This window comes from Macrotis lagotis, chromosome X (assembly GCF_037893015.1).
Source record: "Macrotis lagotis isolate mMagLag1 chromosome X, bilby.v1.9.chrom.fasta, whole genome shotgun sequence".
Taxonomy (NCBI): domain Eukaryota; kingdom Metazoa; phylum Chordata; class Mammalia; order Peramelemorphia; family Peramelidae; genus Macrotis; species Macrotis lagotis.
Window position 1 is genome coordinate 208298221 of NC_133666.1, and position 14494 is coordinate 208312714.

General features: G+C 39.3%; 1 protein-coding gene across 2 annotated transcripts in view; it reads left to right on the plus strand.

Moving 5' to 3' along the window:
* The first annotated feature begins 2619 nt into the window (after positions 1-2619).
* Positions 2620-14494, plus strand: part of PRRC1 (proline rich coiled-coil 1) — a 39123-nt gene continuing 27248 nt past the window's right edge. Inside the window, exons 1-3 of one of the 2 annotated variants that reach the window (XM_074207142.1) lie at positions 2620-2746; positions 9982-10105; positions 13537-13950. In XM_074207142.1, coding sequence (XP_074063243.1) covers positions 10006-10105; positions 13537-13950 — 514 coding nt within the window. In that variant the 5' untranslated portion in view covers positions 2620-2746; positions 9982-10005. Of the gene's footprint in view, positions 2747-2942; positions 3009-9981; positions 10106-13536; positions 13951-14494 lie in introns of those variants that run through there. The other variant, XM_074207143.1, reaches the window with a different exon arrangement.

Genomic DNA, 14494 nt, shown 5'->3' on the forward strand with positions numbered 1-14494 from the left:
CCACAGTAAAAGGGAAGTTGAATGGTTGCTGAAGTATTCAAAAGGCCCTACACATCTTCTGCCACTTCTCTTTTTCCTTAGTCTTTTCAGTTGCTCTGTTTATCCTTTGCTTATTTCATCAGAGGAGAGACATGATTATAATGAAGAAACAGTCTTAGAACTTTCTCCAGACAACAGTTATATCTCCAGGAGCAGAACTAAGAGCCTGGCTCTCAGAGAGAGGGCTAGAATATACAAGCTACACATTAAAAAGTCACTAAAATCTGTATCCCTTTTGACCCAGTGATATCACTACAAAGCATATATTCCAGAGAGATTTTTAAAAAGAGGGAATGTACCAAAATATTAATATGTACCAAAATATTAATAGTAGCATTTTTTGTTGCAGCAAGGAATTAGAACAAAATGTGTGTATGTCAAATAGGGAGTGATAAAACAAGTTGAAGTATATAAATATAATGGAATATTGTTCTGTCCTAAGAAATTGTGTAAGACATAGATTTAGAGTAACCTAGAAATACTTGTTTGAATTTATGCATAGTAAAATCTACCCAACCTAGAGAATTATGTCATTATAGTATAACAAAGGCAAACAACACCGAAAGACTTTAGAACTCATTGTTGCAATGACCAAGCTTTTCATATCTTTTTTTTTTAGGTTTTTGCAAGGCAAGTGGGGTTAAGTGACTTACCCAAGGCCACACAGCTAGGTAATTATTAAGTGTCTGAGGCTGGATTTGAACTCAGGTACTCCCAACTCCAGGGCTGGTGCTCTATCCACTATGCCTGCCACCTAGCCACCCCATGCTTCTCATCTCCTGACAATGAAATGAGGGGCTACAGAATGTTTTCAGATATGGCCAACAAGTACATTTGTTTTTCTTGAGTATACTGTCTTGTTCTAAGGGAGCTGTGAGCCTTCTGATGACAATGCCAAAAAATAGGAAGGAAATAGTATCAATGAATAATTTAAAGAAAATTCACGGAAAGGATTTGTCAAGAAGACAAATCATAGATAGGGAGGCAGATAAGGAAGTAATTAGCTGTACAATGTAGATAGATATTTTCACACACTTAAAAACCTCAAGCTGTCTGTAATTTTACATAAAATTTTCTTTTTCTGTTCTTTGTAATGAGACATGTGTGAGTTCCAATTTTGCTTCAAGTAGAAATGATCAGAGCTAAAGATTTAATTTAATAATTTAATAATAAAGATATATTTTACTAATCACATTCTAATACCCTCAATAGAGGCAATTCTCAAGGTAGTTTTAAAGCAGTTCAGAGGTTAAAAATAAAAAGTCACTGATGAGAAGCAGTTAGTATGGAAATTCCATGAGGTCTTGGGAGTGACCCCAGCAAAATCTCATAAAGAACTTTTAGATTTCTCTTTGTTAAATTGAAATTTGAGCTGATGGAGGGAAATCCAAGACTTAGTGAGAAGTGTGAAATGTTGAAATAGCAGCAGTGTTACCCAGGACAATCCATCTTACTTCACACATTTTCACTGATTCCTCTCTCCCTCTTTATCTCTGACTTAGCTGTCTTCAAGTGTCCCCTTCAAGAGGCTTTCCACAAAAAAACAGAAAACAACAAAAAAAAACCCAACTTCAGGTTTTTACCTTAATCTGTTTTTTTTTTTTGCAAGACAAATGGGGTTAAGTGACTTGCCCAAGGCCACACAGCTAGGTAATTATTAAGTGTTGAACCCAGGTCCTCCTGACTCCAGGGCCGGTGCTTTATCCACTGCACCACCTAGCCGCCCCTGGTTTTTACCAATCCTTAAAAAAAAAAATACGACAAAAAACCGCAACTTTTTGTAGAGCCAGCACTGGCTCTCCAGTCAGGAGGACCCTAGTTCCAATTCAGCCTCAGACACTTACTAGCTGTGTGACCTTGGGCATGTCTCCCCAGTCCTGACTCTTACGTGGTCCCTGGACCCACACGTTCCAGAGTGAGACTGGTGGCTTGGCACAACAATGCCCCCCCTCAGATTCAGTGGGTCACGGCATCCGTCCCTGATGTCATGGTCTTCCTGCAAGGGCAGGCGTCGCCGGTCCTGCCAGCCCTCAGGTGCGGTGCCTTCTCTCTGGGACAACGCCCCGTTTCACCTCCTTGCATCCTGATCGTGCCCTCACCTCCCCCCAGGTGCTTGCAGACCCGGCGTTTGGGCAGTGAGGAAGCTAGAGGGGAGGGCCAGGGCTCACTGGCGCAACATCCAGTCACTGACTAGTTGGGCAAGCCGTCCGACCCCGTGTGCCTCAGTTTCCTTATCTGTAAAATAAGCTGGACAAGGAAAGGCAAAGCGCTCCAGTTTGGGAGACGCAACAGAAATAACGCGGGGAGTCTTCACAGCCCTCCTCGCCCATGCCCGTGCTTGTCACCCAACGTCAAGTCCAAGGGGCCTCGCCCGCCGCCGCGGCACCCCCGAGCCAGCACAGGCCGGCTGCGCCTCGGCGGGGCAGTGTGCGCACGCGCGCTCCCGCGGCCGCCCCCGCTGGCCCGGGCCTGGGCCGCACCGACCTCCCCGAGCCAGAGGGGGCGCTGGAGCGGGGAGCCGGGGAGAGGCGGGGCCGCGGGGGCCGACGTGGCAGGCGGCCATCTTGGAGGTGGAGGACGCTGCTGGGCGCGCCGGCCGCGGACTGGGGGCGACCTGGGCCTTCGGCGGGCCGCGGCTCCTGTGCCCCTCGCCCGCGCGCGCCTCCCGCCGGGGTCCGCCCCTCCCCCCGCCGCGCCGCTGCCTCAGGTGAGCCGGGGGGCGGGGCGCTCACCTGGGCCCGATGGGGGCCTGGAGGTAATGAGTGACAGGTGGGGCGCGGGCGGGCGGCCGGGGCGGGCGGCCGGGAAGGGAGCCGCGGGCTCCGCCGCGCGCGGCCGGGCAGTAGCCGGGCGGCCCGCCGCCTGCGAGAGGCCCCGGCCGCCCGCTTCCTGGACTCGGAGTCAGCTGCTTCTTCCTTATGCTCCTTAGGTTTGGGGGTTTTTGTTCTTTCTCCCAGAGAACTTTAAAGGTAAAACCCATTTTTAGGATCGCCGCGGAGAAGGGTTAATAGGTCAGCTTGGGGCATTCTTGGTTTTGAGATCTTTAAATTAAAAAAAAACTTTTGGTGTGAGCCTTGATAGTTTATTGAGTCATGTAATCCATCAGCCTTAAGTGGCACCTTTGAGCCGGGCATCAGGCGGGGGAAGGGTGCAAAGGCAAAAGTGGGCAGGGGTGCCAGCGCTGGGTGCAATCGTCAGCAGACGCTTCATCACCCAGAAAACTGGACCTGAGACTTAGGGGGAACCAGGGATTCTAATAGAAGTCAGTTTAAGCAGTTTTTTTTTTTATTAACGATTTTATTTATTTTGAGTTTTACAATTTTCCTCCATCTTACTCCCCCCCACAGAAGGCAATTTGCCAGTCTTTTACATTGTGTCCATGGTATACATTGATCCAGATTGAGTGTGCTGAGAGAGAAATCATATCTTTAAGGAAGAGACAAAGTATAAGAGATAGCAAGATCAGACAATAAGATAGCAGGTTTTTTTCCCTAAATTAAAGGAAATAGTCCTTGAACTTTGTTCAAACTCCACGGTTCTTTCTCTGGATACAGATGGTATTCTCCACTGCAGACGGCCCCAAATTGTCCCTGATTGTTGCACTGATGAAATAAGTGTGTCCATCAAGGAGTTTAATCGGTTTTAAGAGCTTTCTATACCAGGCACTTTGATAAGTGCTTCCGTTACAAAGAAAAGCAAAAAAAAAAAAATAGCTCCCTGATCCCCAGAGGACCTCTTGGTCTAATAGGGGAGACATCATGCAAATAACTATGTACAAAAAGCTTCTGTGCAAGATACGCCAGAAATAACACCGGGAAGTTACCAGAATTAAGAGGAATTCATAAAAACTTCTTGCAGAAGTTAGAATTTTAGCTGGTACTTTATTTTTTTGTTTGTTTTTTTGCAAGGCAAATGGGGTTAAGTGGCTTGCCCAAGGCCACACAGCTAGGTAATTATTAAGTGTCTGAGACCGAATTTGAACCCAGGTACTCCTGACTCCAAGGCCGGTGCTTTATCCATTGTGCCACCTAGCCGCCTCTAGCTGGTACTTTAGCTAGGGAAACCATGACGGGGAGATGAGGAGGGAGAATATTCCCAGACACAGAGGACAGAAGAGAAAATCCCTGAAGCCAGGAGATAGATATGTGATGGAATTTAAGGCATAAGAAGACCAGAAAATTTGGTGGAGGCTAGGTTGTAAAGGGCTTTGAATGCCAAACAGAATTTTGTATTTAATTATGGACTTGGTGGAGTTATTCCAGAGCTTTAGGAAAGTTATTTCTGGCAGTTAAATGCAGGACAGACTGCAGTAGGCAGAGACTTAGGGCAGGCAGCTCAACCAATAGCCTGTTGCCGTAGTGCGGACATGAGGAGGTGAGGGCTTGTACTAGGGTGATGGCAATATCAAAAGAAAGCTGGGGCATATTTAAGAAATATAATAGGCCTTGGCACCAACTAAATGCTTCCAATTATGAGAACAAGATAGTACAAAAGTATAGAGACTGGAGATTGTGTATTGTAAAAAAAAACTGTAGGTAGGCTAGAAGGATTGAAAAGTTCCTGAGGGAAGAAAAGTGCCTAGAAAGGTGGGAAAGGGGGCCCCAGGTTATAATTAGCTTTAAAAGCCAAATAGATGATTTTATATCTGAGCCTGGAGGTATTAGGGGAAATCTCATTGAGAGGGTTCAATCACCTTTGCAGCTGAAATCAGCTCAGGCAAGTGTGTATGAGGGCTTGAACTAGAGTGGGAGCTGACTGCATGAGATGTGAAGGTAGAAATAACAGGTTTAAGGATGGATTGGTTACGTGGAGTGAGAGTGAGGAATTGGGCATGCTACCAAGATGATCTTTATAATGGTAGGATGGTACTCTTGACTAATAAAGAAGTTAAGAAATGATGTAGAAAAATGAGTTTGAGAATCATATGTGCATCCAGTTTAAGCTATCAAAAAGTTAATTGGTGATGAGGAACTGTAGTTTGGGAGTGAAACTGCTAGAAACATAGATGTGGAATGTTCTACATAGAGGTTAAAGCTGAATTTATGGAGCTAAGAATAACAAGTGAGATATAGAGATACATAAAAAGAGAGCCCAGGACAAAAGTTTGAAGATTATTCTTGAATAGTGGGCATGGCATGAATGAAGAAAGCAAAGGAGTCTAAGAATAAGCAGTCAGATAGATTGGAAGAGAGCCCAGAGAGGGAAAGAGTGGGAAAGAGAAATTATCCAGGAAATGATGAAAAAGGATGCAGAGAGGTCATGAAGAATGAGAAAAGGTGAATAGATTTTGAAATTGAAGTCATTGGTAACCTTAGAGGCAGCAGTTTTAGTGATCGATTGAGGACTGAGGCCAAATTGCAGAGGATTTAGAAATGAGAGGAGAGGAAGTAAAGATACCTACTGTAGTTGACAGTCTCAAGAGTTTTTCAGAGAAAAGGCAAAGAAACATATAGGTAGCAAGAATAATTAGATGAGAGTTTACTAAGGATGGTGGAGAAATGTTTATAGGCAGCAGTGAAGTACAGGGGACACTGAAGATAGGAGGGAATAGGAATGATAGTCAAGGTTTTCTTTTGTAGAAGATGGGAGGAAATGTGGTCAAGGTAGAGATGAGTTAGTTGGTCTTGGCAAGGAGAAGGGCCACCTTGGGAGTGCAGGAGGAAATAGTGGAAAAAGATGACTGATTTAATTATTTGAAATAGGTTAAAAATGAGAAATCTAGGTAAGTAGACTTTTTTTTTGAAAAGATATAGAAATTCCAGAAGAGTTTATTTTTGTTCCCAAGGAGACACTGTAATTTATTGAACGGGAGTCATACCTGACTTTAGAAAAATAACTGTGGTAGCTATGTAAACAGGGGTTGAGAGAAATGAATTAAGAAATTATAGAGATATATAGTAGGAGTTGTCTGGAATAGAAGTGACCTGCAGGGAAAGAGGTTATAGAAATAGAGACATCAACATTTAGCAACAGATTATGTGGCAGGAAGGGTAGTGAGGCATCAAGGATGACCTTGAGTTTGTAAAATCTGTGATTAAAATGATAGTTCTGCCTTTGACAGAAATGGAGAAGTTCAAAAGAAGGAAAGAGATATTTGAGATGGGAAAAATGGGTTCTGTTTTGGCTATATCAAGTTTGAAACAAAGATACATTCAGTTTGTAGTATCTGATGGCAGTTGGAGATGTAGAATTAAAGCTCAGAAGAGAGACTAGATCTCTGTTAGAGATGACAAATTCTTATAACTTGATGAGCTAACCAAATGACAGTGTATGGAGAGGAGGAGAAGAAAAGGGAATAGGACCATTAGGAGTGCAGAATCTGGATGTAGATCCATCCAAAAAACTTTGGTCAAATACTGTGGAGATATTCAGAAGTATGAATACCGAAAGAAATCTGTTTTGTTTTACAATTAAGAGATCACTGGTAACTGGAAAGAGAAGTTTCAGTTAAGTGTTGAGGTCAGAAGTCAGATTGCAAATGGTTGAGACATGAATGAAAGAAGAGTAATAGCAATTATTACCTTTCTCTCAGAATTTAACTGAGAAATGGTAGAAAAATATAAGTTGGTGGTTTTGAAAGTCCTCTATTTCATTGAACCAGCCATCTTTTTCTCCGGACAGAATATGCTGAATTTTGCAGGATAGTAAATTCCTGGTTGTTATCCAAGGTTCTTTGCCCTCTGGAATGTCATATTCTAGAACCATTATCCTTCAGTGTTGAAACTGATAAGTCCTGTGTAAGTCTGTGTTTACTTTGTATTAAAATTGTTTCTTTTTGGCTGCATGGTGTATTTTCTCCTTTATTTGAAAATTTTGGAATTTGGTTATGATAGTCCTTGGAGTTTTTATCCTGGGGTCGGGTCTCTTTTGGCAGAGTTCTGTGTATTCTTTCAGTGACTGTTTTCTCTTCTTGATCTAGGAGATTTAGACAGTTTTCCCCTGATAATTTCCTGAAAGATCTTTTCCAGGCTCTTTTTTGAACTTGGTTTTCTGGTAGACCAATAGTTCGTAAATTATCTCTTCTGGATCTATTTTTCAGGTCATTTGTTTTTTCTAAAAGGTACTTTATATTTCCCCTCCATTTTTTCAGCTTTTTTACTTTGTTTGATGGAATCTTGTAGTCTCATGGATTCATTGGTTTCTATTTGTCCAATTCTAATTTTTAGGGTTTTCTTCAGTTAGCTTTTGTATTTCCTTTTCCATTTGGTTCATGTTACTTTTTGCTGAGTTGCATTCCCTTTCCAGTTGGTTGATTTGAGTTTTAGATGAGCTGCATTCCTTTTCCAGATAGTCATTTTTATTTTTTGAAGAGTTACATTCTTGTTCTAGTTGGTTATTTTTACTTTTAAAGGAGTTGATTTCTTTTTTGCATGTGTGTGTGTGTGGGGGGGGTTTGCAAGACAGTAGGTTAAGTGACTTGCCCAAAGTCACACAGCTAGGTAATTATTAAGTGTGAGGCTATATTTGAACTCAGGTCCTCCTGACTCCAGGGAAGGTACTCTATCCACTGTGTTGCGTAGTTGCCCCATGAAGTTGATTCCTTTAGTCAGTTTTTTGTAATTTTCCCCACATGGCTCTCATTTCTTTCTTTCCATTTTTCTTCTTCCTCTTTTATTTCGTTTTTAAATTCTGTGAGGTTTTGGATTTGAATCCAATTCATAGACTCCTTTGAGTCTTTCCATGTAAGTAATCTGTCACTGCTTTCATTTTCTGAGGTGGCATTTTTATCATCTCTATCTGTAGAGTAGCTTTCTATGATTAGTGCTCTTTTAGGGTTTTTTGTTTATTTTGATTGTTTGAGCTTTTCTGGGTTCAGGGAGTATATGGATCCAAACTTTCTGTGCTGGGCATAGGGTCTGATTCCTGACTTATCTCTGGCCAAGATGTGTCCTAGCAGAGGTTTGTTCTCAACCCGATCCTGTCTTTGCCCTAGTGATCTGACTCTGTTTGAGGTTGGAACCCTCCCTGCTGACTTACTCTCCAGCCTCGCTGGGCTTTACTCCCCCCCCCCCCCCCCCCAAGAGACAGACCTTTACTGAAGATCCTCCATGAGGTTTAGAATTAGAAACTTGTTTTGATCTTGTCTCTTTCTTTTTTTTTGGTGGAATCTGTAGCTTTAATATCTGTCTACAGCTTCATTTAGCTGTTATGTGGGAAAGAACTCCAGGAGCATGCTAGCTTCACACTGCCATCTATGCTCTAACCCAGAAGTCCTCCAGGAAAAAGTTCTTAGAAAGGGGCATAGTAAAACACAATTAGTAAAAATAAAATGTTGTGGGGCAGCTAGATGATACAGTGGATAGAGTACCAGCCCTGGAGTCAGGAGGACCTTAGTTCAAATCCAGCCTCATTCACTTAATGCTTACTTAACTTTGTGACCTTGGGCAAATCACTTAACCCTATTGCCTTGCAAAAACCAAAAAAATAAAATAAAAGATTTAACTACTCCTTTATTTTTTTGGTAAATAGTATTTTATTTTTTCTAATTACATGTAAGGGTAGTTTTCAACATTTATTTTTTATAAGAAGATTTTGAGTTCCAAATTTTTCTCACTCTGTCTTTCCTTCCTTCCTCTTCCCCATGATGGCAAGCAATCTGATATAGATTGTATCTGTGCAATCATATTTTCATATTTTTTTCATATTCATTTAACTACTGTATTAAATGGGGACAGAAAGAAGGGAGAAGGGCAACAAAGGGAAAGAAATAGATATTTTCTCCATTTTAATTAGGTAACATTGCAAGAAAATATAAAGAACTGAGATGATAGGATGGGTAAAGGAAAATGGAGAGTCAGAAGGGGGTGAGTTTATGGAAATACACAACCTAATAATTTTATTTTTAAAGCTCTTATTGATAGTTTGCTTAGAAATAAAGATGATATAAAAACAAAACATACCAAAAATAAAAGCATTCAGGTTGGCCTGGTTCCACATAGATAGAATCATAAAGGGAATATACAATATATATTATCTTTTTTCCCTTAGATTGCAATTTTGTCCTAATTTCTGTTTTAAAGTTTGTTCAGATTTTGTAATTCATCAATTCATGTTTTACAACCTTGATTTTTTATGTGCCTATTGTGAACTATATTAGAATGTTATTCTTGAAATTAGACACTGTTGTTTTTTCTAGGTATTCCTTTATGCTTATAAATACTTAATGAATTAAATTGAATTGATTTTATTATTTATGCTATATTTTCCCTTCTTAAAAATAATGATTCAGAGCCATTGATTTATAGTTTAGACAACTCTATGATTGTCAGAATGTTTGCTTTAGAAAAGAGTTAATAAGCATCATGCTTTTTTTTTACTACATAAGTGGTTGGTCAGTGTTTTAGAAAAAAAGTTTTTAAAAATCAGTGCAAATTTATCTAATAAAAATTTTAATTATCTTCATCTGTCTAATTTTGCATTTGATATTGAACACATTAAAATGACAATTCTAATAATTTATAATATGCTTGCTTTGTAAGACAGTATATACTTTAGTTATTTTTAAGTTATTGCTATAGATTACTGAACTGAACTTTTTAAGATTCTTATTCTCCTTTAACTTCTATCTTATTTGTGATTTTGTTAAGTGTGACCTATGAGAGAAGTGGGTTTCTGACCTACAATTTATAGTTAGGATATTGAGAAGTTAAGTGACTTCGTCTTGGTCACTTTAACTATCAGAAGCTGGACTTGAATGAAGTCTTCCTGACTTCCAGATCATTTGTCTATGTATACACTTCCTCTCATATTCAATATAGCAGGGGAATGTGAATGCCATGAAGACTATCCTTTTCACCCTAAAAATCTTTGGACTTTTTAACCTTAAAATTTTTTTTAACACTTTTTTTCAAAGAAGTTATAAAAATTTTAAATAAATGTATTCTTTAGTTGATTATGCTAACTCTGATTTAAGATTTTTTTTTGTCTGAATGCGTATGCCAGGTTTATAGTATATGACAAAGCAAAATGATGGAAGAGAGTGGAATAGAGACAACGCCACCTGGAACTCCCCCACCAACTGCTGCAGGAACAGTAATGACAACATCTACCACTCCTGTCCCTCTAGGTAAATGTGGTTGCTCAAGTACTAATTTATTGAGGATTTTTTGAATCTTTGCATATGAAAATAATTTTGGATCTTTTAAAAATTAGTAAAAGTGCATTTTTTCAAAAGCTGCTTTTCTAAAATTTAAGTATTTGTGTGAGAATTTAAAATAATTGTCTGTGTTCTTTTTGTTCTGTTACTATGCTATTTTGAAAGTGTTGGCAAATTTTTTTCATTTAATTCCAAAGGAGAAAATATAAATTGTGAATAGAATTATAGTCAGAAAATTGAGCCAAGGGCATATGACTGACCAATTTTGTCATAAGGTATTTTTATTGCTTAAAATGAAGGGGAAATTATCCAATGAAGGGGAAATTATCCCTATACTTAAAGCTGAAAATTAAATAGTAAAACCATAGAAAAGACAAATACAATGTAAAATCCTATTATGAAGCACTTCATTCACTCATATAGTCTTATTGATTTTATATTTGATATTGTTTATCAAATTACATTTTATATTATATTATCAGTTTATGGTACTTGGATACAAAGTAGTTATTCATTTTTTTTATAATCACAAAAAACTAAAATATTTATTGAATAACTTCTATATACTGCTAAGTGCTGGTCATGCACAGAAAGGCACTCACAGTCTAATTAAGGAGGCAACCTGCTAACAAGATACATAGGGTAAGTTGGAGAAAATTGCAGAGGGGAAGCTCTAGCTTTAAGGAGAATCCAGAAGGACTTTTAATTGAACACTGAAATTTAGCTTGAACTTGAAGGAAGCCAGGGAGGTACACATGGGGAGAGAGAAGTCCAGACTTGAAAAATAACCAGTGAAAATATGTGGTCAGGATGGGGAGATTTTTTTCAGTTAGTCACTAGCATTAATGGCCTACCATGTTTCAGAGCTTACTATGGTAAGTTCTGGAGGATATGGAGAAAGTCAAAAAACCAGTCATTTCAGGGAAATCAGTCTAATGGGGGCAAAAACAACTATGTACAAATTTTCAGGATATTCAGGATAATTTGGAGATATTAGCAGAAGGAAGACATTTGTATCAAGGGAGACAGTCAAAGGATTTCCATAGAAGATGGGGTGTTATCTGAAAATTGAAAAAAGACAGGGAAGCTAAGAAGCAGTAATGAAAAAAGAAAGCATTCTAGGATAGAGGAGAATCAATGATAAAGTTTGGAATAAAGAAATGAAATCTCTTGTTTGCAGAATACAGAATGGTGTCACTGGATCACAGAATATGTGGAGGGGCATAAGGTATCAGAAAACTAGACATGTAGACATAAGTCAGGTACTGGAGAGCTTTAAAACCCAAGCAGAGGAGTTTATGTTTGACTCAGGAGATAATAGGGGAGCTCTGGAATTTATTGAATAGGGAAATAATATGGTCAGCCCTGCATTTTAGGAAGATCATTTTGACAACTGAGTGGAGAATGGACTGTGGTGGAGAGGAATCTGAGGCACAGAAACCAATCAGAAGACTCTTATAATAATTTAGGCACAAAGAGATGAGTTTCTGCAGCAGATTGATGGCAGTTTTGAAAGAGAGGAGGTAGTATATTTAGAGATGCTATAAAGATAAAATTGACTGATTAAAATATGGCATGCAAGTGTAAGGACTTGAAGTTGACACATAGGTTGTGAATCTAGGTAATTGGGAGATAATAGTGGTGTCTTTGATAGGAATAAAGAAGTTCAGAAGAAGGGAGAGTTGGGGGGGGGGGGATGAATCCAGTTTGGGATATACTAAGTTTAAGATGTGTACGAGGCATCCAATTTGAAAGGCATAATAGATCGTTGGAAATGCAGGACTGCCAGGCAAGAGGTTTTTGTTGTTCAGTCATTTCAGTTTTGTCCAACTCTGTGACCCTATCAGGGGTTTTCTTGGCAAACCTACTGGAGTGGTTTAAAATTTCCTTCTTCAACTCATTTTACAGATGACAAACTAAAGTCAAGGAACCAGAACAGAGCAATTTTTTTGAAAAACTAGAGAGAGGAGAACATCAAGGAGGAAAGGATAATTGACAGTGTCAAAGCCTACAGAGAGGCAAAAGAAATGAAGATTAGGAAAATACCATTAGATTTGGCAATTAAGAGCAATTTCAGTTGAATTATGTGATCGGTAATCAGATTTCAGATAGTTAAGAGAGGGAGAAGAAAGTAAGATAGTTGTAGATAGTACATCAATTGCAGATAGTCTTCTCAAAGAACTTAGACATGAATGGGAGGAGAAATATGGAAGGGATGGAGGGAGTAAGGGTTTTTTATTTGGTTGTTTTGAAAAATAAGGGAGACAGGAGTGTGTTTGTAGGGCACAGGGAAGTAGCCAGGAAGACATTTTGAAGATTAGTGAGGGAGTGGGAATGGTAGAAGGGGCAGTCTGCAGGAGAAAACAGGATTGAATAAGTATCACTTGAGGGTTATTGATTTTTGTGACATAGGAGTGAAACAAGATAGTGGGAAAGGCATCTGAGTTGTGAGATGAGGAAGTGACCTCAATTTTTTTTAGGGTTTTTTTTTTTTGCAAGGCAAATGGGGTTAAGTGGCTTGCCCAAGGCCACACAGCTACCTAAGTGTCTGAGGCCGGATTTGAACCCAGGTACTCCTGACTCCAAAGCCGATGCTCTATCTATTGTGCCACCTAGCCACCCCCTACCACAATATTTTTAAAGTAAATTTGATGTAAGATTCTCAATTGATAGGATGGGGTTGCAGTTTGAGGAGGATTGAAATTTTGAGAAAAGCACTGCCGTAAATTGAATAACGAATTCATTAGGGAGTCATAAAAGGGCCTTGTTGCAGTGAGTGCCCAGTTGAGATTTTATAGCATATTTGGACCTAGTCGGTACTCCATTGTGATTTTCTCCAGCTCAGTTCTGTGGGTGAATAGGAGAGGAGATAGTGGTTGGTGGGATTAATCCAAGATTGAGACAAGAGGGGCAAGAGTCTTTTGGAAAGATAATAGAATTGAACTGGTTTACCAATGGGTCTAGGTGGCTAGAACAGAGTAATGACCTAGGAGGAAATGAACAGTGGATAGATGGAAGTTATTTGTACACAAATGTGTTAATAGCATTCTTCTGAATGTTTTCTGTCAGTCTTCTGACTAAATTTTTTGAATTGAGAACAGTCAGGAAGAAATGAGAAGCAATTAAAAAAATAGCATGAAGCCATTAAAACATTAAAATAAATGCCATGGAAACATTTACTTTCCATTATTGATATTTTCTGCTTAAAGTGATTGTTGAAACTCATTTCAGCCAAATTTCACTTAATCTAATAAGCATATTGGGATTTTTCTCTAATCTTTTCACTAATGATTGTTGAAGGAGTAATTGGATAAACTTGACTATTGAAAAAAAATTATGAAAGGATAAGGAAATTTTTTTATGAGATTGTCAGTAATGTTTTGATTTTTTTTTTCTTCCAGCTGCTTCCAGGTCATTTTCACCTACTAATACATCTTCAATGCAATCCTTACCACCACAAACATTCTCTACACCGGTGCCATCACTTGGTCCCATAAAGAGTTCAGCTTCTTTGCCTTTTGTACCATCTTCACCAATTTCTGCTATCTCCTCTTCTGTTTCTACTATTCCACTCCCTGTTTGTTCAGTTCCAGTTCCTCCATCAACTGCCACAGCCTTCAGTAGTAATGCTCCTCCCCAATTTCCATATTTTCCCTCAAGCACTGCTCCAAGCACTGTTATTTCCCCTCCTCCTACTACGGGTCCTCCTATATCAGGATTTTCTGTTGATTCAGTCTATGACATCACAAGGGGTCATGCAGGAAAAACTCCCCAGACACCTTTGATGCCCTCATTTACTGCACCTGCTGTTACAGGTAACTCTTTTCCTAAAATATGTTCCTCAGTTCTTTGTTGCCACTTGCTGATGAATTTAAATCGATAATACATAATTTTGAATTGCATTTTGAAGACTTAGAGTAACCTTAAAAATTTGACCCAAAATTCTATGATTTGATTCTCATCTTAGCTTCCTAGGAAAACTATCTGGGTAAATTCAATAAGTTTCTAAAGGTCCAGTTAAATAACTATAGGGCCTAGAAAGTTTTGTGGTTCAAAGGTATTCAAGCAACTCTCTAAAAAGGAAAACTTTCGTTCAAACTCCACAGTTGTTTCTCTGGATACAGATGGTATTCTCCATTGCAGACAGCCCCAAATTATCCCTGATTGTTGCACTGATGGAATGAACGAGTGAGTTCATCAAGGTTGATCATCACCCCTGTGTTGCTGTTACGGTGTACAGTGTTTTTCTGGTTCTGCTCATCTCACTCAGCATCACTTCATATAAATCCCTCCAGGCTTCCCTGAATTCCCGACCCTCCTGGTTTCTAATAGAACAGTAGTGTTCCATGACATCCATAT